Source organism: Ptychodera flava, chromosome 6, assembly GCF_041260155.1.
Source record: "Ptychodera flava strain L36383 chromosome 6, AS_Pfla_20210202, whole genome shotgun sequence".
In the NCBI taxonomy this organism is placed as follows: domain Eukaryota; kingdom Metazoa; phylum Hemichordata; class Enteropneusta; family Ptychoderidae; genus Ptychodera; species Ptychodera flava.
Window position 1 is genome coordinate 22,032,698 of NC_091933.1, and position 25,709 is coordinate 22,058,406.

Genomic DNA, 25,709 nt, shown 5'->3' on the forward strand with positions numbered 1-25,709 from the left:
ATTAGACTAGAGTGGTTACAAGTTCATGGTTGTGCAAAAAGTTTGATTTTGGAATTTTACCAAAATGTTGATTCCGCTATGCATTGGGGTCTATGATGAAACTATGAATAATTTTTTTTCAGTACAAAATTAGATAAATCTGTGCATTTATGTATGCTTGATTATTAAGATTATTGTTCTTGATTAGACCAGAGTGGTTACAAGTCTATGGTTGTGTAAGAAATTTGATTTTGGAATCTCATCAAATGTCAATTCACTATGCGTGGCGGTCTATAAGTGTGTGCGTATTTTGTTGGTGATTTCCTATTCAGGAAATATCACACGGACAATCAAAGTTTTGGCCATAATATCAGCTTCTGTCAAAAGTGACCCTCCCCCAAGATAGGTTTGTAAAAAGTGACCCTCCCCCTTGAACTGTTTTCTAAAAAGTGACCCTCCACCCAATTCACCCGGCCCCACCCCCTCCTGTAATTACTGAAGGCTCCCTAACATAATGAATTGCGAGCTCGAGTACGTACGAGTTTTCGTTTACATTTGAAGTTTGCCTCTAGATGGCGCACTTTACTTCCGTTCGGGACACATGCTTGAATTCTGTGCATGCGGCCGTGCGTCGGGTACTGTGAAATATGTTGGTGTCGTGAGAGGGTTTCTAGCTATATTATTGTTTGGAGATCCTAATGATTGGTAACTATCGCAGGTAAGTAGAACACTGTGAACAGAGCCTTACAATTCAATCGTGAAAAGTCAAACCATCCGACTGTAGTTCAACTACAACGTACCACAAGCGCTGCACTTGTGCTCGGGGGACTTCACCTCGTATAAACTGTGTTCATCTGCTCTGACAGGACGGTGAACAGCCCTGGCATTGGCCACTGTAAATAGTCGTGCATGATTTTAATTGAACCACAATACTCACCTTATTACATCAATATTATGGATTCTTTATGTGCCAATCGTTAAACCGACGGTCGGCATCCAGAGATGGTGGGAATGGTCTTCTCTAAAGCAATGCACTGCACAGTGCACGAAGGCTTCGAGCGCAGGGGCACCGTGTCCTGAACCGTGAAGGATTAATTGCACCTGCATTCAGTACAGCAGGTTTTGTGGACGCGACATCAATGACATATGGCTACATTAATGTTGCCCAAATATGCAAATATGTAGCGCTGTGTGGGACTTTCGTTGCGCTTTGAACGTTACGGGCTATATCGACAGTCAGGTTACGGTCCCTGGGACCATAGTCAAGTCAACCTATAATCCACACGAAACCCCAGCCCAAACATCACAATATGCAAATAAAAACAAGTTAGTAGTACTGTAAGGTAAATCTACTGCATATCATTGTGCTATTTATGGCCCTACCTTTTATGATACTCATGCAGCCCATCAGGACACGTTAGATGGTGTTTCAATGTAGGTCGGTTTGTAGAGATGGCTTGACTTCCTATCTCTTTTGTCGTCCAGATGCAGGTATACAGAGAAAATCACAGACCAATTCACACCTTGCACAATAGGCGTTTGGAGACTGGTGATGGAGGGACTGTCTCAACTATTTATCAGTGATGAGATAATTGTAAACTTACACTGCACTCTACATAATACTTCATAATACTAGTACCTCCTCCCCAATAAGTATAGTGAAATGCTGTCATGACACTGTAAACAAGAGATTGTGGCCTTTTCAAAATTTTATTTCAATAAAGAATAATGATTTACCTTGTTTTTCAGTTCTGCACATATTAGTTATTCTATGTCAACATCACCCCTTGCCTATTATCAATTGCCAAAGCACCTGCTAATTGACTAAATTTCTGAACAAATGATAATCACAGATGTGTCAATTAGAAATGGGCTAGTCCCTCTGCAGTGCTTATCGACAACTCAATAGCTTATGAGGGGATTAGCAGCTTAAAGGGGATGTTCACCAAGGCTGATATTTACATACGTGCTACGTTTTAGGTCAATTATACTGGAAAAGTTGTTTTTCGCCATTTTTAAGTCACGCAAATTTTTACTAAAACGGCTATGAGAATAGTGGCAGAAGTTGTATAGTAGGGCTTCATCAACTCAATGTATTTTGAATTATGGGGAAAAAAGCGCTAAGCTTGGCACTTTCTTCATGTTATATGGCAGGGACCGCAGAGCTAAAACAAATTTCCCATGGGTATTACATTGTCATTCACATTCACACCAGGACGTGCATATTTGCATAACTATTGTTTATGTTATGCAAATACGCACAGCCTGGCGTGAACATGAGTGAATGGACATGCCATACCTATCAGAAGATGGTCCCTACCATATCATGTGATGAAAGCACCCATGATTCAAAGTACATTAAGTTGATAAAGCCCTAAAATGCAACTTCTGCCACTATTTTTATCCGTTTTTTGTAAAAAATCGCGCGAGTTTTAAATGGTGAAAAAGGCTTTTCCTGAATAACAGACCCAAAAGGTAGCACATATGTAAAAATCATCCTTGGTGAACTTCCCCTTTAAGACTTGAAAAGTGTAAGGCTGGAACAGCTACTACCTCTGTATACAGACATGGAGAAAATTTTATTTGTGCTCTATATTTATAACCGTGCCAAGGACAAAACAGTGAACAGGGCAATGGAGGTCAACTTTTTCTTCTGATAGCAATTCCCATATTATGTAAGTAGTTACTGTAACTTTTGATAATATCCATTGTTTGTGCTCTACAAAGCACAAACAATTTCATTTTTTCTCCCTAAAGTATACCAAACAATAGAGTATTAGCCGTGCCAATACCACTTTCCACTTACCACGTGTCTATGACATGGGATCTGTTTATTTCTGACAGGCCAATTCAAGTCAACACTAAAAATATGTGTGCGTACATTTAAATTACTTTTGACCTTTATACAGGCATACAGGACATGTTGACAAGTCAAATACCGTACTAGGTATTTTGGCCCAATCTTTTAAAGGCCAGGGACTTGATCCCTGGGATCAAGTTTGTTCTATTCTGTAAGAGGATTATGGAGGTGTTAAAGCCTTTTGTTTTCCATTGAAATTGTAATCTAGTAAGTAAATTTCCTGGCAAGCAACTTCATTTTATGAATGGAACAAAAACACTTGAGACGACCTGAAAACTTAGATTAAATGAAGCATCAAAAGAAATTTGGTCATTTTCGTAAATCACTCGAGCCTTTCTCTGCTTGGTTCACACTCAGGCTCAGGACTGCATCATGACAATGATGTAAGATTGTGACTGATAAGATGACAATTGTTTGGTACACAAGGTATTTGAATCTCTTGCCTCTTAGTCGCTTATTGATCTCACACTAGGTCAACTGTCAGGGTGTCAACTTGACCCAGGGCTGCAGACATACATGTAATCTGTTCACACATATATGTGAGCCTGGTCTACAATTTGTTTTAGCTCTATGGTCTGAACCCAACCCTCAGACCTGGCATGAAAAAAGCTGGCCATGGGCTGATGCAGGTCCCGCATAGCATGTTCACATTGGGTTTTTTTAACCAGAGCCAACTCAGATTCTTAGATAGCATGTACGACATTTACAACATTTTTTTAATGACTGTCGCTTGTTTTCTTTCTCTTTCCTCATTTCCCTTTCTGCATTGTTTACAGTGATAACCATTGGTACAGCATGACCATTTAAGGCAACACTGCGATCTGACGGGTCATAGAGAAAATTTCTCCCCCTCCAAGTCACAACGGAGTGATAGGCAGCGAGACACTTTCAGTTGGTTTCATTGTTTTATATTTACACACACAAAATGTGGAAAAATCACACTCGATGCCTGTACAGGACCTTGGCAACTGCCGCCAAAAGACAGGCGATCAGAGATTTCTCACAGATGAGTGAACGATCCATGGTGGTCGGAATACGCAGAGAGGATGGCAGCGCGTGGGAGAGAAGGGCACCGCTTGGTCCGAATCATGTCCGCGAACTCGTAGACAGTGGAATCAAAGTGTTGGTACAGCCATCCAACAGGAGAGCATACCCAATGCAGGTAGTGTACTACAGAAATTATGGCTGTGTGCTGTTAAGACAGTTGAAGTGTTTTGAAATTTACTTGACATTGCCAAAAGTGTGCATAGAGTATGAGGGCAAACAATGTAAACATTCGATCCAACAAATATGGTGTAATTCGGATAACTACAGTCTCTAAGAGAATTTGCATTCTGGTAAAATTTTTCTTTAAAATCTATCTCACCGCAGGACTATGAAAATCATGGCGCCATTATCCAGGAAGACTTGATGGAATCATCGGTAATCCTTGGAGTCAAACAAGTACCGGAGGAAAAACTAATCCCGAATAAAAGCTATGCCTTCTTTTCTCACACCATCAAAGCACAGAAGGAAAATATGCCGCTGTTAGATGCTATGTTAGAAAAGGTGTGCTTCTTTAGGAATTCTTTGAAGGGGCAGTGAACTATGTTTTGGTCATGTTGTTTCTTGCAGTTTGTTATGTACAAAAAAAAATTCTGTTACAACAATTTGGCATTGTACATTCGTGGAATGAAAACTGTACTTATCGTGCAGCCAATTCTAGGGAAACAATTTACCTTCACAGAAAAAAAAAATTAAGCATCGGAAACAAAACCTGATATATAATTCTGGTTCTTTTTGGCAACTTTTCAAAAGTACCCATGTTTTGCATTTTGTTAATGACGTTCCTGTGCTGTTTATTCATGTAAAATGTCTATGTCAGCACAGTGAGATCATTTCCCATCCCAACAAAGACAAAACTTCATATTATAAGTTTAATTTAGCTCATCAGGACTTACAATTTTACCTCATTAAGATATTTCATTTTATGTTTTTTTATTCTGCAGAATATACGACTTGTTGACTATGAAAAAATGGTTGACAGTACTGGCAAACGTCTGGTGGCGTTTGGTAAATTTGCTGGCATAGCAGGCATGATCAATATCCTGCACGGCCTTGGCTTGAGATTGCTTGCCTTAGGACATCACACACCCTTCATGGTAACTATGATCTGTTTCTATTTCTTGTCCGTACAAAAGATATAATACTCTAAAAAATTCTCATGTAATTTTGTCTTTTACCGTTGTCATTAACCCTTTAAGTACTGTAATTTTTCTGACCAAAATTTTTGTGCAACATTTTACCAAATTTTATAAATTTTCCGGCAATTATTTTGATCATTTTGGACTAAATGGCTGTAACTGTTCATTGGCATGATATGCTATGAAGTCAGTAAAAAATTTTGTTAAAGTTTACAGTATCAATGTTGCCGGGGTGTTCATAGGTCTTTGTGAACAATGCAACATATGGTACACATCATGCCACACTTGATTTAACCAACCTTTCCTTAATGGTGAGATTTGAACTCGGCAGAATAATGCCGTGTCATCATCAGCCATTGTCCATGATTGTATGAAAGACTTGTTGCCCTTGTCGTGTTTTGCCGTTGTCAGTTTTTGGATAAGTCTGTCCAGATAAGCATAAAGTTTTTGCTCCAGTGGTCCCTGATGTATATGTATAATTTGAACTGTGTTACAAATTCAGGAGTGAATTTTATTTTATTCAAGTTAAGTTAGTTGAGTTAATATACAAGTTATTGTGTTATGAATTTCAGCAGACGAAAAACCTTTGGATATAAACTAAAAAAGTTTTTCCTTGGATGTAGGTACAATTATGCACTCTATCCCTAACCATTAGCACTGTTGTAAAATCTCCCTGTGAAATGCATTTCACATCACTCATAAAGTGAGATTCAAAAATGTGAAAAATAGTTGTGAGACAAACATCAAACAAGCATCAACCTCAGATCTCTAGTTGACAAAAAGATATAGGAACCACCATTGCAGTATGCCATGATATAAATATGTGCAAAGATTCTGAATTTATGTCCACATGTTGTATGGCCTCTTTAAGAATACTTAAGAACAATACCTCAAACAATGTTCAAAGGAACAATTGACTAGTACATATACATGTACCGGTATATGATTGGGATTTACTGTGAAAATCATGCGTACATATCATGTCATGCAGGGCCTCATTATTGCCTCTTCAAATTGAGACAAAAGAAAAAAGATAATTATCTGAATGTTTTTTTCATTCCCCTAATCAATGCAGCAATATACAGGCCAATAAAGACTATTAAAATGTCAGTACGGGGCATATGACCCTTGACCTAATGTCAGCTCATTTGTGGGTATAGGGCATGTGACCTCTGACCTCATCAGGTCAGGTCAATTAATATTGTGTACTGTTTCTCCCCAGCATATAGGTTCGGCACACAACTATCGCAGCAGTGGTATGGCAAAGCAAGCTATACGTGATGCTGGCTATGAGATAGCTCTTGGCATGATGCCAAAATCCCTGGGACCCTTGACCTTTGTTTTCACTGGCTCTGGTAATGTTTCTCAGGTGAGGTGGCTTTTTATGCAGGTCAGAGTGGCCTCCTTTTTTTTCATCTTTTTTTTCATTATAAGGAAAAATAACCCTAGGCCAGAGAAAAAGTAAAAAAAAAACATGAAAAAACAACATGACACTTTCAAACATTCCCATCTGTAACCTGTTTCAATAAAGTGCGAATAATTTCCAGCGCTTGTCATTTAGTGTGGAGTTTCAAGGTTTGGCACACACGGATTTTTGTTTGGCACAGCCAAGGTTTACAGTTCGACACAAAGAAATACCAGACGGAAATGCAACATTTTATCCAAGACAGACGACACGTTTTTCATTTCTGTCTTCGTCTGAGAATGCCGCACAGGCAGTGTTGTTGCATGCAAATTTAAGCGAGTTGTTTTAAACGGTCACAACTGTCGGTCTGAACAGAAAAAGACCCACGTTTGATCGTCGTATCTTCGTATAGCTATCGCCTTGGAGTAATCTATCGAAATAATGCAAAATACACGGGGGAGAACCTACACCCGTGGAAAGGCAACCAGCAGTGATCTCCGGCAATAAGTAGTTCACGAAATAGAGGAGATAGGTGGTGATAAGGCGACTGGTTTTGTACCTCGTGGATCATATGTACAAAACAGCGAAGAAATTGCGATTGGCAGCAACGACCGTATTAAAAGAAGATTTGGGTACATTTTTGCAAGACCGGTTCAGTAAATCCCCCTAGAAACTATCGCCGTGGTCGACAGAGAGTGTTCCTTGGACGTTGAAGTAGTTCATAGAAGCCATCAAATCTGAGAAGCCCTCCGTTAGGGACCGTTCAGTTTTTACGGCCTTGGGGGCCGGCAAAATCTTGTCGCCGGTGTTTCAAAAAAATATAGACCCCCTGCATTTTTCGTGAAAAAAGATGACCCTCCCCCTTTGTCAGACGAGAAAAATTGATGATTGAGGGTACAATACAAATAAATGTTTAGTCAATTTCATAACAAATAGCTTCAATTTTTGCATTTATTTTAATATTGCCGGTAAAAATCATGCCCTATAGTGCAAATCACATCCCTTGATGTTAAATGGAATAGTCTTCGGTGTGTTTGACCGAGACTCCGAAGGTTTGAACCAATCATACGCCTGTATCGGGAAAGATTACTGTCACTCTTAGGTAAAAGTTCTGCTACAGTGTTATAGCTCCGTAACATTCTGCATGATAAGAGAACGTGCGGCAATCCACACATCCTTTAATGTTTGTGTGTCGGAGTACAACAACTTGTACGTTACAGTCAAGAACCCGTGTGTGCCAAACCCTGAAACTCCACACTAAAAAGACAAGCGCTGTAATTTCCATTTGAACATTTGATTCGCATCTTACAGGTGAATTGGAGTGTGGCCCATAGTGTACATTTCAAGCAAAATACAACACAACTCCTGCCTAAAGTTTCACCATGATAAAGTTTTGCAATCAAATTTCCTTCTGATTTCTGGTAAGGTCACAGGGTGTGTTCCTCAATACAACATTTACAACTTCAGATGCAAATGTTCTCTCAAATCCTTTTTGATGCCTCATTTGTTGTTGACTTAAATTTCATGTGGAAAAAATAAATTTACTAGTTTTGTTCCTTCATGGAATTAGGGTGCTCAAGAAATCTTCACAGAGTTGCCGCATCGATTTGTCAAACCTGCTGATTTGGAGTATGTGGCCAAATATGGAGGTGAGATATATGTATACAAGGTATTTCATTACTCTGACTGTAACCATACCAAACCATTTGTAAATTTACCAGGTTATCAACATGTGAACTGCATTGAACAATTATTTTTAAAGGGACAAAGTTGCTCTTTTTTTAGCTCACATTTGGTGTACCAATGTGAGGTTATGGTATAAGCTGAATCAGTTCATTTGCATCTGATTTGCATATCTGTATGTCTGTATATTTTTGGGTATGTGCGGATGTATGTCCGTCACACACAAAGGCTCCCATACCGCCAAAGCTACCATCTCAGTATTTGGTGTACAGGTAGATGCAGGGGTTGAGATGTGAATTTGTTCAAATGAACACATCAGTGTCAAAAATGTGCAAATGAGGTAAGAAAAAGTGAAATCCTGCAAATGTGCAGGAGGCATGCCAGTGAGAAACAGGCAAACTCCACTGATCTTGACTCATTTCCTGTCATTGTTTATGAACTGTTACATATTAACAGACCAGCTGAAACCATAGACAGTAGATGGGGGAAGACCGTTTATACTAAACTAAGAGGGGCTTGTTTCTGCTATGCATGTTGCTAAAGTTGACCTCCAGTACCTAAAGTTAGACCTTAATTACTTTTGTCATTCTTGTCTTTCTGGTTTAAATATTTCTTGTTGTTTTTCTGGTTGTACTGTGCAGAAATCATTGTCATAACATCAACGTAGAATTTTCCTCCACTGAACAGATAGAAACAACATTTATTGTTGATCATTGGTAACCCATACTGGTATATACCAATTCTGATCAAATTTGAGTGACACCGTATAATTGCAGTATTTTTTATTTTTTGTGACATCAAGAAAACATTGAATACCAGTACGTCAATAAAGTCACTCAGAGTACAAAATAATGACAGCACATAAATACAGAAGTCAAAAATTACCCCTTTGCTGAATGCAAACAGATGATTTCATTTCTATCCTCAAGACAAAATGGATTTTTCCTATTCCGACTTGCTTGCCCCATGATAACTGACCATTGCCAAAATGTAAGGGAAAGCTGTTATCCTTATATATATGAAAGGCACTGCCAATTATAGTGAGATTTCATAACAAAAGCTTGTGTTAGGTCCAAACTTTATCTAACAGTGTGGTGTTCAGCTGTGGATGATGAGAGTTGTACACAAACTTGATTTTTTGGTCTGACTGTAAAATGTAAATGTTTCACTGAATGTTTAATCTTGTCTGGCTGCCAGCAGTGTTGAGGTTGTGTGCAGTTGGCCAGTATTTCAGCATATTTCAAGAAGTCAAACATCACAAACTTCTTTTCATATCAAGCAAAATTCATGAAAAAGCTCAAAGAAAGGAGTGACTGTGTACGTTAAATCTGACTCACAGTAATTTTGCTTCATGAACAGTGTTGTATAGTTTTACATTACACACTGATTCAACAAACGAGAAGCCGTGTACAGCCTAACCATGAATCTTACCTGCGTCCTCTATCCCAATCTCACTTCCAGATCACAAGACGATCTATGCCACTGTCATAAACATGGAAGACCACTTACTGAGAAAGAACGGAGGAGGATTTAGTTTTTCTGAGTTTGAGGAGCATCCAGAGATTTACACATCTAATTTTAACACTAGGGTAAGTTCATGTTCAATGTGTAACGTAATATGATAAAGTGTCATATCATATGAAAATATTCTCTAGTGTATATAATGTGTTTTAATCAGAATTTACTGGAAATTTATGTCATTTGAAGAAACATGTACTGTCACTGCACTGGCACAAATACCTATAGGAAGGGATACATGCATGTAACAGGTAGTGTGACCAACTCAATAGCTTGTAGCTAAACTGAAAATTCCACGGGAAGCCCTAATGTAGAGAAGTCCATTGTAAGAGTAAAGCCATATAGTTACGCTGAATATCACCAAATTTATCAGACTTTCTAAGGTACAGATGTAGATTTTACATAATGCTGATGGTTTGGTTAGTATTATTTGCCGACAGCCTGCTTATTTGAATTTTCAATAACTTTCTGTAATTGGGCCGTATATCAAAAATGAATGCACTGAATTTGATCAGAATTTGGAGGTACTTTTGTTATACTTGGATTAAATTCTGCTCAAATATTGATCAGCTTTACGTATCATGATTAGGTCATTTGCAAATTAAATGAATTTGTGAAATTAGGCCTTATATCGAAGTTTAAATATACCGAAAGTGGTCCAACTTCTATACATTGATCAGTCACACTAAGTTTCAATTATACTGAAAGTTTGGTCAGGGAACATACTCACTATTGGCTTATTTGCATGTTTAATAACTTTCTGTCATTTGGTAAATATTCTTTTTTAGTCCCCACAGACAACCGTCCGGGGGACTTATAGGTTTGGTCATGTCCGTGCGTGCGTGCGTGCATGCGTGCGTGTGTGCGTGCGTGCGTCCGTCCGTCCGTTCACACAGATATCTCAGAGATGCAACAAGCGATTTCATTCAAACTTGGTACAAGGATTACTTCATATGTCATACAGATGCACGTCGATTTGTTTTTGGATACGATCCAATATGGCCACCAGGCGGCCATTTTATTACGATTTTTTCATGTACAGAGCCATAACTCAGACATGTTTCAACCGATTTTATTCAAAGTTGGTACAAGGACATTGACCAATGTAATAGATATGCACGTCAATTTGTTTTGTGATACGATCCAATATGGCCGCAAGGCGGCCATTTTATTACGATTTTTTCATGTACAGAGCCATAACTCAGACATGTTTCAACCGATTTTATTCAAAGTTGGTACAAGGACATTGACCAATGTCATAGATATGCACGTCAATTTGTTTTGTGATACGATCCAATATGGCTGCTGTGTGGCCATTTTGTTACGATTTTTTCATATTCAGAGGCATAACTCAGGCATATCTCAACCGATTTTATTCAAAGTTGGTACAAGGACATTGACCTATGTCATAGATATGCACGTCAATTTGTTTTGTGATACGATCCAATATGGCTGGTGTGTGGCCTTTTTGTTATGATTTTTTCATATACAGAGGCATAACTCAGGCATGTTTCAACCAATTTTATTCAAAGTTGGTACAAGGACATTGACCAATGTCATAGATATGCACGTCAATTTGTTTTGTGATATAATCCAATATGGCCGCCAGGCGGCCATTTTATTACGATTTTTTCATGTACCGAGCCACAACTCAGACATGTTTCAACCGATTGTATTCAACGTTGGTACAACGACATTGACCAATGTCATAGATATGCACGTCGATTTGTTTTGTGATACAATCCAATATGGCCGCTAGGCGGCCATTTTATTGCAATTTTTTCATATACAGAGGCATAACTCAGGCATATCTCAACCGATTTTATTCAAAGTTGGTACAAGGACATTGACCTATGTCATACATATGTACGTTGATTTTTTATGTGATACGATCCAATATGGCTGCTGTGTGGCCATTTTGTTACGATTTTTTCATATACAGAGGCATAACTCAGGCATATCTCAACCGATTTTATTCAAAGTTGGTACAAGGACATTGACCTATGTCATACATATGTACGTCGATTTTTTATGTGATACGATCCAATATGGTCTCTAGGCAGCCATTTTATTACAATGTTTGAATGTACAGAGCCATAACTCAGACATATTTCCACCAGTATCATTCAAAACTTGACATTGACCAATTTCATACATATGCTCGTCAATTTGTTTCACGTCATGTAGCAGTAACATGTCAATTATTGAAGTTTCGTAAGTAGGCTGATATGTCAAGAAATATGTACTGCATCAAATTCATGAAACTTTATACAGATGTTAACCGATGTTAAGCTCACATTAATTTAACATTGAAAAAGACATTTATCAGTGTCATTTTAATTAATTTGTAATTGCATAAGTAATGAACTTTCCTAATTAGGGTGATATAGCCACAAATTAATACAATGTCAAATGTGATGAAACTTGATACAGATGTTGATCTCATAGTGTTGTAAATACTGCATCAAACTTTATGAAATATGGTACCAGTGATAATCTGTTAAGTGTTAGAATTGTATGCAAAAATTTTTGCAACATCCTGTTGATTAATTCCTAGTTGACTCATTTATGAACTTTAGGATGGTGGCCTACATTGGTTTTATGTTTTCATCACCATGGAACTCATTCTTGGCCATTGAGCGCCATCTGTATCAAAGTATTTTTATCACAGACCTAACTAATGAAGAGGACTCTATCCTCTCTGAGGACATGTAATCAAAGTACCCATTATTAACAAGTGGGGACTGTGTCATCAACGATGACTTGTTTCTTTCAGTATGCGCCATGGGCGTCTGTCATGGTCAATGGCATATATTGGGCACCCAATCACCCAAGACTGATCAATAACGAGGACACAAAGACCCTTCTGAGCCAGCACAGCAGTCCCAGCACGGAGACCAGCGCTGGCTGTCCGGGGTTGCCGCATCGACTGCTAGCGATCTGCGACATCTCTGCCGACCTCGGTGGTTCGGTGGAGTTCATCGAGCATGCCACCACCATTGAGGCTCCCTTCTGTATGTACGACACTAGCCACAAACATGAACACTTCAAATCGGAAAGGTAATTCAAATGGTGGAGTTGTGAGCATCTTGTGTAAAGTATGTGTAAAATTATTAAATGGACTGAATGCTAGGAGTGTCAGGTGTTCTGTATGAGGAATCAATGAACATCTGACTGTCGTAGAGTCACCACTTCCTTTTAAGTAAATAAGACATTTCATAGTAACCAAAATGATCTTACAACATTACATCCCCAACCCTCTCAGATATTTGTTTTCATTTATATAAGCAGAAAGCAGACTCAATTATGCAACCTAACTAGTCTGCAGTACCCATACCTCCCTACTTTTTTGCCTTGCAGAAGCGTGATTCCATTTTTGTGAAACAATACCCCAGAGCTTGTTATTTTATCAAAATCTTCACCAACACTTTTAATATTGCATCACCAAGTTCATGGACTGAAACTAAAGCAAATTAAGTCACCCGAGTTTCTTGAATATTTATCATTGCTAAGTAGAGTTTGTGACATTTTTGTCGTCATGGGGATGTAAAAAAATCCCGCTTTTCTTCTCTTAGTAAAGTTCCCTTTTCTTTCTGCAAATGTTGACAGCTTTTCAGGAGACGGGGTGTTAGTGTGCTCAATTGATAACATGCCTGCACAGTTACCCAGGGAAGCCACCGACTTCTTTGGAGGTTTGCTGCTACCCTATGTGAAAGAGATGGTGAGTTCAACAGAGAACAGACCGAGACACATACACATGTAGGTCTTGTCTGTATGTGACCATGTTTTGATCGCCTTAGAACCCATTGTGTACCGTACCAGTCACCGTGAGAGAAAGAGAGAAAAGAATTGCACTGTCCTGATAAACAGGGTAATCTTGAATAATGTACATAAGTAGGTGGTGCTGTACTGTACAGACACGTACACACACCACATTCACAAACGCACATTATGTATGAAGAACATTTTATATACTGCATTTGCCAATTGTTGGTTCCTACATACAATACCCAGGACAAGAAGCATGATATTGGAAACAATACAACTGGACATCAAAATGCATCACTTCTTCACTGGCACAAGCATCGAGAAATTTTTTGTATGCCAATTATTAAAGGCTATGTATTGATCATAATGTAATTGCAATTGACAATGATAAACCTTTTTTCTCTTCTTTTTTTCGACTTTCTAGTCATCAATGGATGCCAATATACCTCTGGAACGAGAACCTCACCTGTCCCCAGTTGTGCGAGATGTAAGTCTAACCTGTTATGGTAGAACGTGGCTCGGGAACAGATATTCACAAAGTTAAAATTTTACAGTTTATTTCTAGTCTGCTGTTTATATGGAGTGATTTTTAATCACGTGGAGCGAGTGAAGTTTTCATCATATTGTTTTTGAAAAAATTGAAAATCAAAGTAATCCCCCCCCTCCCTTTTTCAAGGGTCCAACTCTGTCATAGAAAACAATTGGATTTGGCCAAACAGTGGTGACCAAGCCAGGTAGAACACACAGTACCAACAAACAGCACACATTTAACTTAAAGAGAAATATGTGTATTCCTTTGCATGTGTCTATCTGCATGTATTTCTGTAGGCCACTATAACATTCTTCAGTGTCTGTTTTCTCTATTTAAGCACAAGGGTAGTCAGAATGTGACATGTTATTCCAGAATAGCTTGATTTGTTGATTACACAATGTATATGTGTGTTTTTATGTGTTTTTTTCTTGTTTCCAGGCTATCATTTGCTCCAATTCTGAACTCACACCCAAGTACCAGTATATTCAAGATTTGAGAAGGAAGCAAGAGCAGTGAGTGTCATTCTAACGCGTTTTGTTAAAATAACAAAGCACCAATGTGTGTATCATGATGTTGCCTCTTTAACTGTGTCAAAAATAAACCAGAGTCCACTTACCGAGTGATGTGCCATCCCCAAGACCATGTTTTGCCATTAAACGGGAAGTTTACAGGACCGTGGGCGCTCAATAGGGGGATTACTGCTTACGCAGTCATTTACATATACTGGGCAGGGGGAGGGGGTCTTTGAATTCTCATAGCATTGCTTTGACAGTATGAAAAATTTGAATAATCATGACGGGCACTTTCGTGGCATATGCAAAGAGGGGTCAAATGGTCGTACAGGGAAGTCATTTTGAAACACATGCGTTCTCCGACAAAAACTGGAACACTTTCAGTTTATTTTCGACTCAAGTTTAGTTGCTATATACTCACAGACATCATATGCAAGATTTCAACAACAATGAACGCATGAAACATGGCAAAATTATGGAATTCTAGGACAAAACACGGCACGTCCGATCAGTAGCGTGGCCTTTTTACAGTTGCATAGATTTACGATAATCCTGCTGTTATAGGGGAAGTTCCTGTTTAAGTGTACCAATGAGAATGATAAAACAGTTATATAGTGACTTGCTAGGCATATGACTGCCTGTCACAATCAAAGTACCCGCAATAACTTACTACATTAAAATTCAGTGTAAAATTCACTGAATTTTATTATATCACAGTTACTCTTCCCCACATTCAGTGATTACATTAGAAAGTTGTCAGAGATGATTTGTCTTGTATCTGTAATACAAAACTTCTACACTTTGCCTTTCTTTCACAGAGGACGACGCGCATTCAAAGCACCTTCAATTTCAGCATGGAAGAAGGTGTTAGTGCTTGGAGCAGGCTACGTCTCATCTCCCTTGGTGGAGTTCCTGACGAGGGACAGAAATGTCTCCGTGACAATCGGTAAGTCACTGACAATTGGCAAAGAAGTGCTAGAGAAGTGTGCCATGGTTTGATCCCCATCAGTGCTGCACCATAGAGTGAACACAAAACCAGCTTTGAATGTCAGCCTCTCAGATGGTGGCATTTTCATGATACTGAAGGGAAACACCGGGCTTGAACGAATGTGCAACAATGGTCTATTCATGTGAACTTTGTATTTTAACCAGTAAAGTTTACCAATGTTTTACTAAAAAATAACTTTAGCATCCTCTCATTGCAGGTCCTATTTCAAAATGTTAGATGCATCATAAAGACATGTTTGTGGTCATGTTAAGAACTGACAATAATAAAAGTTGATGTGTGAAACCAATGTTATTCCTTCATTTCAGTTGGCATTCCCTCCCCTATCCGCCCTCCATCAGTCAAAGAGGCAGAATGGTCAGCATCGAGCCTCTACATACTCCTGCCCCCCCCCCCCAGGCCCTGGATACTGACAAGTCCCCCCATAAGATAATACAGAAACTACACATTAATCAAGCTCAAAATAATGATGAATTCACTCTTCAAGGGGATAGAACATTTAAGATACTTTTTGGTGTCATTAAATTGCTCATGATGTTTTTGTGCTGATCTGTCGACTTATCTGGAACTGTGCGCTATGCATTGGCTAGTTTGTTGCATTATCCATACCAATATTGCAAGTCGTCCGCAGCAATAAGCATCGCTTTGTAAACAATTTGTAGTACAATATTCTGAGTTGATAGGAATTTCACCATCTAATTGTTTCAGGTTCTGCAATCAGATCAGAAGCAGAGAAGTTGGCTGACAAATACCAGAATACCGTCGCTCATGACGTTGATGTGCAGAAACACAAAGGTTTCCTACACAAACTGGTCAAAGACCATGACTTGGTTATCAGGTAAGGACATGGAATACCTAACAGACACTCGGTCACTTTCCGCATGGTTATAATCAGTGCTTGTCTGAGGGTGCCTGTCATGATGAATACATACAAACATACCCCCTAGGATAGCACTGAATTGTAATGTAGCAAACGTTGGCCCAGGGTTCTTCAGTCTCACCAAGTATACTGTGAAAATCCACTTGTATGTCAGCCTGACAAAATTTCTTTTAAGGTAGTTCCCTCCTCGAAACTGAAAGACTTAAACTTTTGCTCAAACTTTCCTCTAGAGAACTTCAATCATTTTCTCTCAAAAATCGACAATAAAAATTTGGGTCATTGTACAAATGTTAGTACTAGAGAAACAAATTACCAAGTATTTATTGATAATTGAAATTTGAAATGGCTGCCATCCCTTTTGTTAACTCTGTTGATAAAAATAAAATTTTCTTTTTTTAAACAAACTTGCTCTGTGTTATCTCTGTGGGAAAAATAAAATTCCCGATTTTCAAAACACTCAGACTAAAAATGTTTCTTGCACGAAAAGCTATAAAATTAGTGACCGAAAAAACTCCTCCTGAAGTGCATTTTGCCTTAACCAGAACTCACTGTACTGACTCCTTGTACTTCTGTATACATACACATACAAGTATGTGTTTCTTTCATAGTATATTACATGGGCACTCATTGAACTTAAGTGTAACTAGTTTTATGCAAATTATTTCTAATGGCAAAATAGCTAGAAGCTCTTCATTTGATCAGCAGTACTATGCTCTTCTTCAAACTGATACACCGAAACATTTTAGCCCAAGCTACACTGTTGTTTTGACTTGGCTTTCCCTGTAGTGTGTAGATCAAAACAATCGTAATGGGGACATTGGGATATGTTACGTTTGTAATCAAACCATGTATACCTTTGGTGCTGTTACCTTTGAGTAAACATGCCTGGAAAATAGACCCTTAAAACTGAGCAGTAACCAACAACACAAGCCTGACGTGATGTTATTGTGAAGTATAATGAAATACTGTGCAGAGTTTCACATTTCTTGAAGAGAGACACTTTTGTTTGCTTTTCAAGTCTGTTGCCATACTCGTTACATCCAACGGTCTTGGAACTGTGTATTAAAGAGAAGACCAACATGGTCACTGCCAGCTACGTCACACCAGCCATGGCGGAGCTTCACCAGAGGTATGACGTCATCAATTCAAATCTACCTTTGTTTTTGCCATTCATTAAAAACATCATGTATGTATATTCTTGAATTATTTTGCTTCATTATACGTTTGTGAAATAATGGCATCAATTTTGTTGAGATATGTCCATTTTCTTTTCGAAGACTAATCAACAGTTTTGCTTGGATATTATGAAGTCAATGATTTTTTCGACAGAGTTGATAAAGATATGTCGACAGAGATGAACTTCAACTCAAAATGAAACAAGTTGTGTATTGTAAACTGTAACATCAGACATCTGATTGTTTTACACACATTTAAAATTCAGGCTGCATTATTGACTGCTCATTCCAACAAATATGACTCATCGGTTGTTTTTCCGTCTCTGATAAGCCAAACTGTCAGTCTTCAAGTTAGTCAGACTCTTGGAAATGTTGCCTGTTCTTGTTGCATTTCATTTTGAAATGAAACATTTTGGCACTTCCTGTAACCGTAGACAACTGACATGACCCCTTTTCACCTTTGACCTCCACAGTGCGGTAGATGCCGGTATCACAGTTGTCAACGAGGTCGGTGTTGACCCTGGTATTGACCATATGCTGGCCATGAAATGTTTCCATGAGGCTGCCGCTCAAGGATCTACAGTAGGTGACACACACACACACATATTTGCACATACACACACTCATTCACACAAAAACTCTTGGTTAAAAGAGCTGCAACAAAGGCATAGTAGAACCAGCCCTTGCCAATACCACTCTGGTTAAGGTATTAAATACAAACCACAAATTTACAGGAAGTTTTCAACTTTTCTTAAAAAACAATTTTTTTGAATCAAGAGTATTTTAAAACCAGGGGTCAGCATGCAAAGGTTAGGATAAGATGAACAAATTACCTGCAATTTCCTGATTGATATTTGAAATGCAAAATGACTGCCATCACCAGAGCTTGTGGTAGCTCTATTTCTGAAAATTAGGCATTTGAGTTTCATAAAAAAGCAAGAAAATGAAAACTTCCTTTGCCACATAGGTTTCAAAATTACCCACTCACAAGCAGTAGACCACAAAAGCGCTATATGAATTTGATCCCAATAACTGAACCTGTGAAACAATACTTAGGACACGCACAAAAACCAAAGGACATTTTCTCCAGTCTGTTAGAAATTTAAACAACTCTGCACTTCCATAAGTGATTAAAAAAATTAGTGAAACAAGCGTATTATCATCAATGAAAACAAAAAGAATGGCAAAGTTCTTGTTTCTCTGAACGTATATGTAAAAAACAATGAAAATCCAGCTGACCCTATCTAACAATGTTCTTGATATTTGTAACATTAAATTCACAATTTGTGTCATGAATCTTTAGGTCAATTCTTTCATCTCCTACTGTGGAGGACTACCTGCACCAGAATATTCAGATAATCCACTCAGATACAAATTCAGGTGAGTTGATTCATTTCGCTTTTATCGGAGATTTATTCTTCATGGAGATACAGGTGACTCAAACAGGTGCATTATCGGACCCTGGTTCCCCACAATTAATTGCCCAGGTGTGTAGAGGCAGGAGTTGTAATGCACCTTGTTAAAGTACACAATATTATATATTGACAAGGAATTGATCCAACCATCCTTTGATTGCTGGACATGTTATGGACATTGAATTCCTATCACCTCTGGCAGTGTTTCTTGTGTAATTTGTGATCGTACGTGACTGACAATCTTCCTCTATAAGGTGCTCCACCAAGGCCAAAGTTACACATCGTTAGACTACTAGTATTCAAATGACATCATCGTTCACTGATGATGCATTTGCATTCTAATTTTTCATTTCATGTAAGAGTGGCACCTGAAAATTTAACAGAGGTTTATCATGAATGAGAATTTGTCTCAGTACAGTATAATTCGAAGTTTGATAACCCCAAAGTGATTTATTCCTATCATGATATTTATTGTGTTGACCCGGAAGATATGTACATAATATTTGACATTTTTTTTTCTTATTTATTTAAATCCACAACACATTTTTAATATGTGATGTTCTTGTGATACCGTGATGTTATCCAAAATAGTATTTGCTTTCCACAAAATTTGGATAAAGTATACTTGGTTTGTCATTGCTGTACAATCTGAGGCATACTTGTCGTTTGCATGTTTGTTCACAGTTGGAGTCCTCGTGGTGCTCTCCTGAATACGTTAAGTGCAGCCAAATACCTGAAAAACGGCAAAGTTGTCCAGATACCACAAGGTGGCGCTCTGTTGGACAGCGTAGAAGACATGGATTTCTTGCCGGGCTTCAATCTGGAAGGTTTCCCGAATCGAGATTCTACTGTGTACAAAGAACAGTACGGTATCATGTCTGCTAGCACTATATTGAGAGGCACTTTACGATACAAGGTGAGATATCTTAGATAAACCTGAAGTTTTTGCAATTTGCCCATGTACTGCAGCTTGTGAATCCATTCTGATAGTGTCATTGTGTTTGACGCAAACAATATACCATATATGTAATTATGGAAAGGTCATTCTCACAAATGTTGAAAGTCTTGTCTTGTGGTGTGTGGAGAATGAAAGGTGACAATATCAAATATGAAAGGTGAAAGGTCATGATGCAAAATACAGATATTGAAAGATTATAGGTCAAATATGGATTATGGTAATATTTCCTTCTGAGAAATAAATTTTCCATTACTCCAGTGGAATTGTAATTACAGGTGGTATGTATAAATTGGTAAGATGTCACTTTGACCTTGAAAGCATAATCCTACAAGTATCTATAAATATTCTATGATGAGATACAGAAATAACTTGCATGTACCTACCGGTACATGCAACTATCAGTCTAATCTATGTCATGTACCTCGTTACCAAAGATATTGTAGTTGCTCAGTGATGTTGCCCACTAGTGGTTGATCCTCAAACACTATAAACCCAAAAAACTGCATGTTTTTTGAACGCCTTTGTCATCATTTGATCTCCAGCACTGTAAAATTCCCGAAACGTTATGTTATTTTTATGTTTGCAATCAAGTCAAATGTTTGACATGTACTGTAGAGACTTGTATTTGCTATTATTGTATTTATGAATAAGCTTAAAAAAGGATTTTGAACAACTTCAGTACATTTGAAATATTACATGCAGGTTTATACCTTGATTAGTTAATACCAATCTCACTGTCAAATTTCTGTTGATATTTGTTGCATTTGTCGATGGGTAGGCAAAGTACTCATAAAGACTAAGTGGTAGTTCACATGAATGCCCGTTTTAGACCAGAAGATTTTACTCTCTTTTTCCTTTCTTATCCAGGGATACAGTAGCATGATGAAGGGTCTCCAGGCCTGTGGTCTGATAAGTGACCAAGAACACAAGGCATTACAACCTACCGCCGCCATGATTACATGGGTAAGACACTAGTCAATGCTCATGAAAATAGAAACTTCTTTTCTATGTCTCCGGATCCTGATTTTGAAACTTTGTATGATTTTATCAGTTGTTAGATTGCTTATCCTGTATGTTAAATATTTGCACTGTAATGCTTGGTTCAATTCAAGTACTATGTCTTCTTGTCACAAAAACTTCATTTTACATAGATTTCTTCTTTATTCTGTATTGAACATAAAATAATGTATTCAGCCAGCCAAGAATGTAAGCTTCCTGGGTGCCAGTCAAGTCTTGCTGTAATACTTTTGTCATAGAAATTTCAATATTCAAAATTACTGAAAATTACCTCGATGTTAGGTGCCCTGCAGGCAGTCATTCTGTGTTCAAAATTCATTCATTATGACTCAGTAAAACAATGAAAACTGCATTTGTAGGTTAGAGAATAGGGATTCTCCTAGAGATAATAAAATCAAATGAATAAGAAATTTTTCACAATCAATGGTGAACTTGCTTCATTTTTTATCCACACAGAGGGACCTTATGTGTGTCCTGCTGGGTCAGGATGCCAACATATCAACAGACTCCTTGATGGATTTAATCCTGGAAAGAGTGGATGGCAACCAGAAGATATTGGATGGCATTGTGAGGTAGGCCAGAGTTTCCTGCCACAGAATAGTCTGTCAGCGAATGTGTGTGTTTTTGTGGTTGTGCAATAATACAACTTATCATACTTATCCCGGCTACCAGTTCTTCACATAATGACACTATTGTTGAAATGACTCAGTGTTATCTTGGAATAAACACTGCCCTCAGTTGTAAGCGCACACACAGTCAACATGAATGATGTGGTACATTCATTCTGAGTGACATTTGGTGTATTCTCTTTATTTTGTTCAGGCTACAGCTGCTCTCAAATGAAGTTGTCCTGAAAAGGAAGACACCACTGGACACACTGTCTTACTTTCTGGACAGCCATCTCTCATATGGTGAGACAGCTTGACAAAGATATTGTATTATTCAATTGACTTAGCCATTTGTCACACTGGAATAGAATTTCTGATATGTCACAAGTTGCATGTGAAAGACATTCTCAGTTTTCAAGTGGTTCACACCAAAGCATGATTGTATGGCTCATATGGATTATGTATTGATCATAAGAATATTAAACTTTTGGCAAAAATTTACCTTAAGACCTCCTTGATTCTGGGGCATGTTGATTGTGGCATGTAGGCAGTAGAAGTGAGATCTACTGTCTATGATATTGATTGTGGCAACATGAAAGTTGCCTGCTTAAACAAACAAGCAGCATTATTATTGTGGCAGCCATCGACAGATCTAGTCTAACAAGTCAATACCACAAACATACACTGATGTGCCAGTGCACAGTTTACTGATGACAGTTCATATTATTTCCCAAACTGTGCAACAGGTGCTGGTGAGAGGGACATGATTATTCTAAGACATGACGTGGGCATAGTGCGACCAAACGATGAGAGGTTGACACATCACATAGACATGGTGATCTACGGAGACCCAGATGGATTCTCTGCCATGGCAAAGTCTGTCGGATTGCCCTGTGCTATTGCTTCCAGGATGGTCCTGGACGGTATGTAAACATTTGGGAGAAGTGATTTGGGAAGGGTGTATAAATGCTTATTGTGCTGCTGGACAAGTTCCTTGAAAGAAAGACTTGTCAAGCTATGCATGGCCACAAAAAGTACCTGTAAACGGTCATATATGTGTGGTGAAATACTTGTTTGACCCCACTTTATGCCCCTATAGGTTACGATTCAGAAGCTTTGCAGGCACAATGTGTGGGTCAAATTTGTTTAGCAGTTTCCAAAATCATATACCATAGTTTAGTTTGTGGTGTTGGATTTCTTATATGCATGGTCTGCAATGCAGTGATATTCGCCATAAATTGTGAGTCTTGTTATCATCAGATTTGCACAGCTGAACTCGTTATATGCCTTTGCATGCATTACTGGTAATACCGTTCCACTGCATTTCAGGCACAGGACTTGATTTGTGTAGAAACAAGATAATCTGTAGACAGTGTTTTACATCATTACAGTGTACCTGTTAAATTGCATTGTGGTTTCTCTCTCTCTCTCTATCTCTCTCTCTCTCTCTCACTCACTCACTCACTCACTCACTCTCAGGTGAAATCGACCAGAAAGGAATGGTAAAACCGTTCACCAAGGACATCTACCAGCCAATCTTACACACCCTAATTGAGGAAGGCATCACCAGCACAGAACATGTTGAGCCACACTAAAGCAGCTGTGAAAATGTCAAACTCTACACAAGGCGGAAAAGAGTTATCCTCTTCCTTTCAATCAGTTTTGACATGCTTGGTGCGTGCTTTGGCATCTTTTAAGGACTCTGGAATCAGGATGACATGGATTAGGACAATGTTGACCAATTTCAGCAGCATTACAATTCAAAACTTACAAGGGATATATTTCAAACAAAGCATTACATTTCAGGTTTCAGGCTCTTTTAAGGTGTCATTTCGGATGTTTTGTTGTAGTTGTTCACTGCCTTCTGAACTCATTTAACTGTTAGCAGTGTGAGATGTTGTATTTCCTTCACATCTATTCAGTCATGTGATGTTTCTGAAGAGGGTTTTGATTTGTGTGAGTGTCTGTGTGAAAGTATAATATGTGTGCGTAAGAAAATCTGATTAGGGTGTACTCTATGGATAGGTGTGCAGGTGTGCTACTTGAATTAATCATTATTTTATCAAGTTATCTTTCCTTGAAATGTCTTTGTTGTCCTTTTTGACATCTCTGGAAATATGCGAAATTCAAGTTCAGACCTTCTTCAAAAAGTTGTAATTTTTGTGCGACAAAAATAACCACCACATTGATGGGCATTACATGTGAAAAACAAATGACTTGTCACGTCACATGGAAGGCGGGTTAATTCACAAGGTCATCAAACATGGAGCATGTTTTCCACTATAGGTAAATTCAGTTTGGCCATTGTAAATGTTAAAACCTAGAAGGAAGAAGATTAACTACCAGGAAGATATTTACAGTGACCAAATCAACGGTATTTCACCATTGTCGATAGAAAACGCCAATCGTTTGTCATTTGAAAGTTTGATCACACTGAGTTTGTTTGCAATTTTCCTAGCACTATGTACTACAATGGAATCCAAGTCTGAAAGAAGTCAGTCACTAGCCATCACCGATAATATAAATAGCTATTGTAATATTAAGAAAATGTTGAATTTTATTTTGTGGCATTAGGATGATATTCTTCCCAGTTCATTCACTTTTAACAGAGACAGGGAGGCCTCTCAGAGTGGGAGGCCTCTCAGAGTGGATTGTAACATCTTTATCAGCGAGGTCTCATACAGATATTTTCAGAAATAATATTTATACTGCTGTTCACTCCCCATCATGGAGTTGCCAGTCGATGTAATAGAAATCGTAACTCAAACGGGCTAATTTTTATTTTCTTTTGCAATATAAAAGACCCCGCTCAGGCTCTTGTGAGAGAATAAACCAGCATTGCTTCCAATAATGAGAAATAAACAAAATGTTTGTACCAAGGGAAGCTGGTCTCTTGCGTATTGATTCACTTTTGTCCTCTTGTGTCCACACGTGGGGGGGTAAAGGTCATCATGATGTGCATAACTAATGTCATATGTTGTCATGAAGAACACACTTTGAAACATGCATATTCTTGAACAGCGGAACTATACTTCCACAGCCAGGTATGTAAGCGGTCTGAAATCACCAAAGTGCGCCGGCAATCTGCGCCGGCGCATTTCAAACTGCGCCCCCATTTTGCGCCGGTATATTGCGCCGCCCCAAAACTGCGCCTTAGCCGGCCGCACACGAGAGAAATTAGCTGAGGCAAAAATCCTCGCGAGGAAAATTGCTCAGCAAACTTCTCCCCGTGTGCAGTCGATTTTTTGCGCGTTGCATCACTCTTTTGCGCGTTGAGTAAAATATCCAACATGTTTGATATTTTTTTCCTCGCGAGGAAAATTACTCACCGTGTGCACAGGGCTCATAAGTGGCTATATAAGTCAATATTACAGCGTTTTTCTTTCTTTTTCAATGTTACAAATAAACTAGCTGAGCCTGAAGAGCACAACACTTGTGTAGCTGTCTTTTGTGTAGCTTGTATTGGCATGTATAGTGCGCCCTCAATAGGGAGTGTGAGCATATGTAAATGTGACCTTTAGTTCCGTGACCTCTAGCCATTCCTACTTCCTGTCCTCGCTATGCTTACTGTACTAATTTCCCAAGGGGAGCAGCTCTTCGCCAAGCCAAGACCATCAGCGCCGCTAAGTACCTGGTTATTTAAAATGCATCATAAATATTCATATATTTATGTGGGCGAGTCTGCATTAATGAGCGTCAAAAAGCACCGGCAGGGCTACGGCAACCTCAAGCATATGGAGCAACATGTTTGTTACGGCTCTGCAGCTCTGGCGACTGTTGTTTTTGGCAAAAACGCAGAGCAAAGAAAGTCCGGCAAAGTATTCAGTGCGTTGTACGCGCGATCGAGCAAACATCGTAGAAGCCGTCGACGGCTCACGGGAAAATGGTCGAAAATACGTGTTCTTCTTATCTTCAAGAAAGTTAGCGTACAGAACAGAATGAGTCTCAGCATGGAGGTAGCAGAGACATGGTCTCAGATAGTCAATAATAAAGATGATACAAGTTTATTTATTCAAAGTAGTTCATTATTTTGCAAGCTAAATCTACGATACCGGTCGGTCTCGTAGTAAACTGCCAACGAAGCCTATGCGTTGGCTCGCAGCGGGACTATGGCGATGACCTCAATGACCTGAGCGCGTTCGATACACGCCACAAGTGCCGCTGCGATATCACAGCTACATGAAAAGGGGATGGCCCGGTCAGATCTCCA

General features: G+C 38.7%; 1 protein-coding gene across 1 annotated transcript; it reads left to right on the forward strand.

Moving 5' to 3' along the window:
* Window positions 1-563: 563 nt before the first annotated feature.
* Window positions 564-24,383, forward strand: LOC139135166 (alpha-aminoadipic semialdehyde synthase, mitochondrial-like). Its single transcript, XM_070702426.1, has 22 exons — window positions 564-697; window positions 3,616-4,001; window positions 4,211-4,387; window positions 4,828-4,980; window positions 6,245-6,391; window positions 7,998-8,076; window positions 9,572-9,699; window positions 12,405-12,688; window positions 13,238-13,349; window positions 13,821-13,883; window positions 14,367-14,440; window positions 15,259-15,386; window positions 16,155-16,284; window positions 17,345-17,455; window positions 17,975-18,083; window positions 18,805-18,881; window positions 19,601-19,832; window positions 20,742-20,837; window positions 21,348-21,463; window positions 21,714-21,802; window positions 22,246-22,422; window positions 22,979-24,383. The coding sequence occupies exons 2-22, from the start codon at window positions 3,765-3,767 to the stop codon at window positions 23,092-23,094; spliced, it is 2,835 nt and encodes a 944-aa protein (XP_070558527.1). The 5' UTR covers window positions 564-697; window positions 3,616-3,764; the 3' UTR covers window positions 23,095-24,383.
* The last annotated feature ends 1,326 nt before the right edge of the window (window positions 24,384-25,709 follow it).

Bases quoted from the DNA above. Each gene is read 5' to 3' on its own strand.
- LOC139135166 (XM_070702426.1), top strand. From the start codon at position 3,765: ATGTGGAAAAATCACACTCGATGCCTGTACAGGACCTTGGCAACTGCC. The intron at 9,700-12,404 runs GTAAGTTCATGT...TGTTTCTTTCAG, and splicing joins CATCTAATTTTAACACTAGG to TATGCGCCATGGGCGTCTGT. The intron at 18,084-18,804 runs GTAGGTGACACA...ATGAATCTTTAG, and splicing joins CTGCCGCTCAAGGATCTACA to GTCAATTCTTTCATCTCCTA.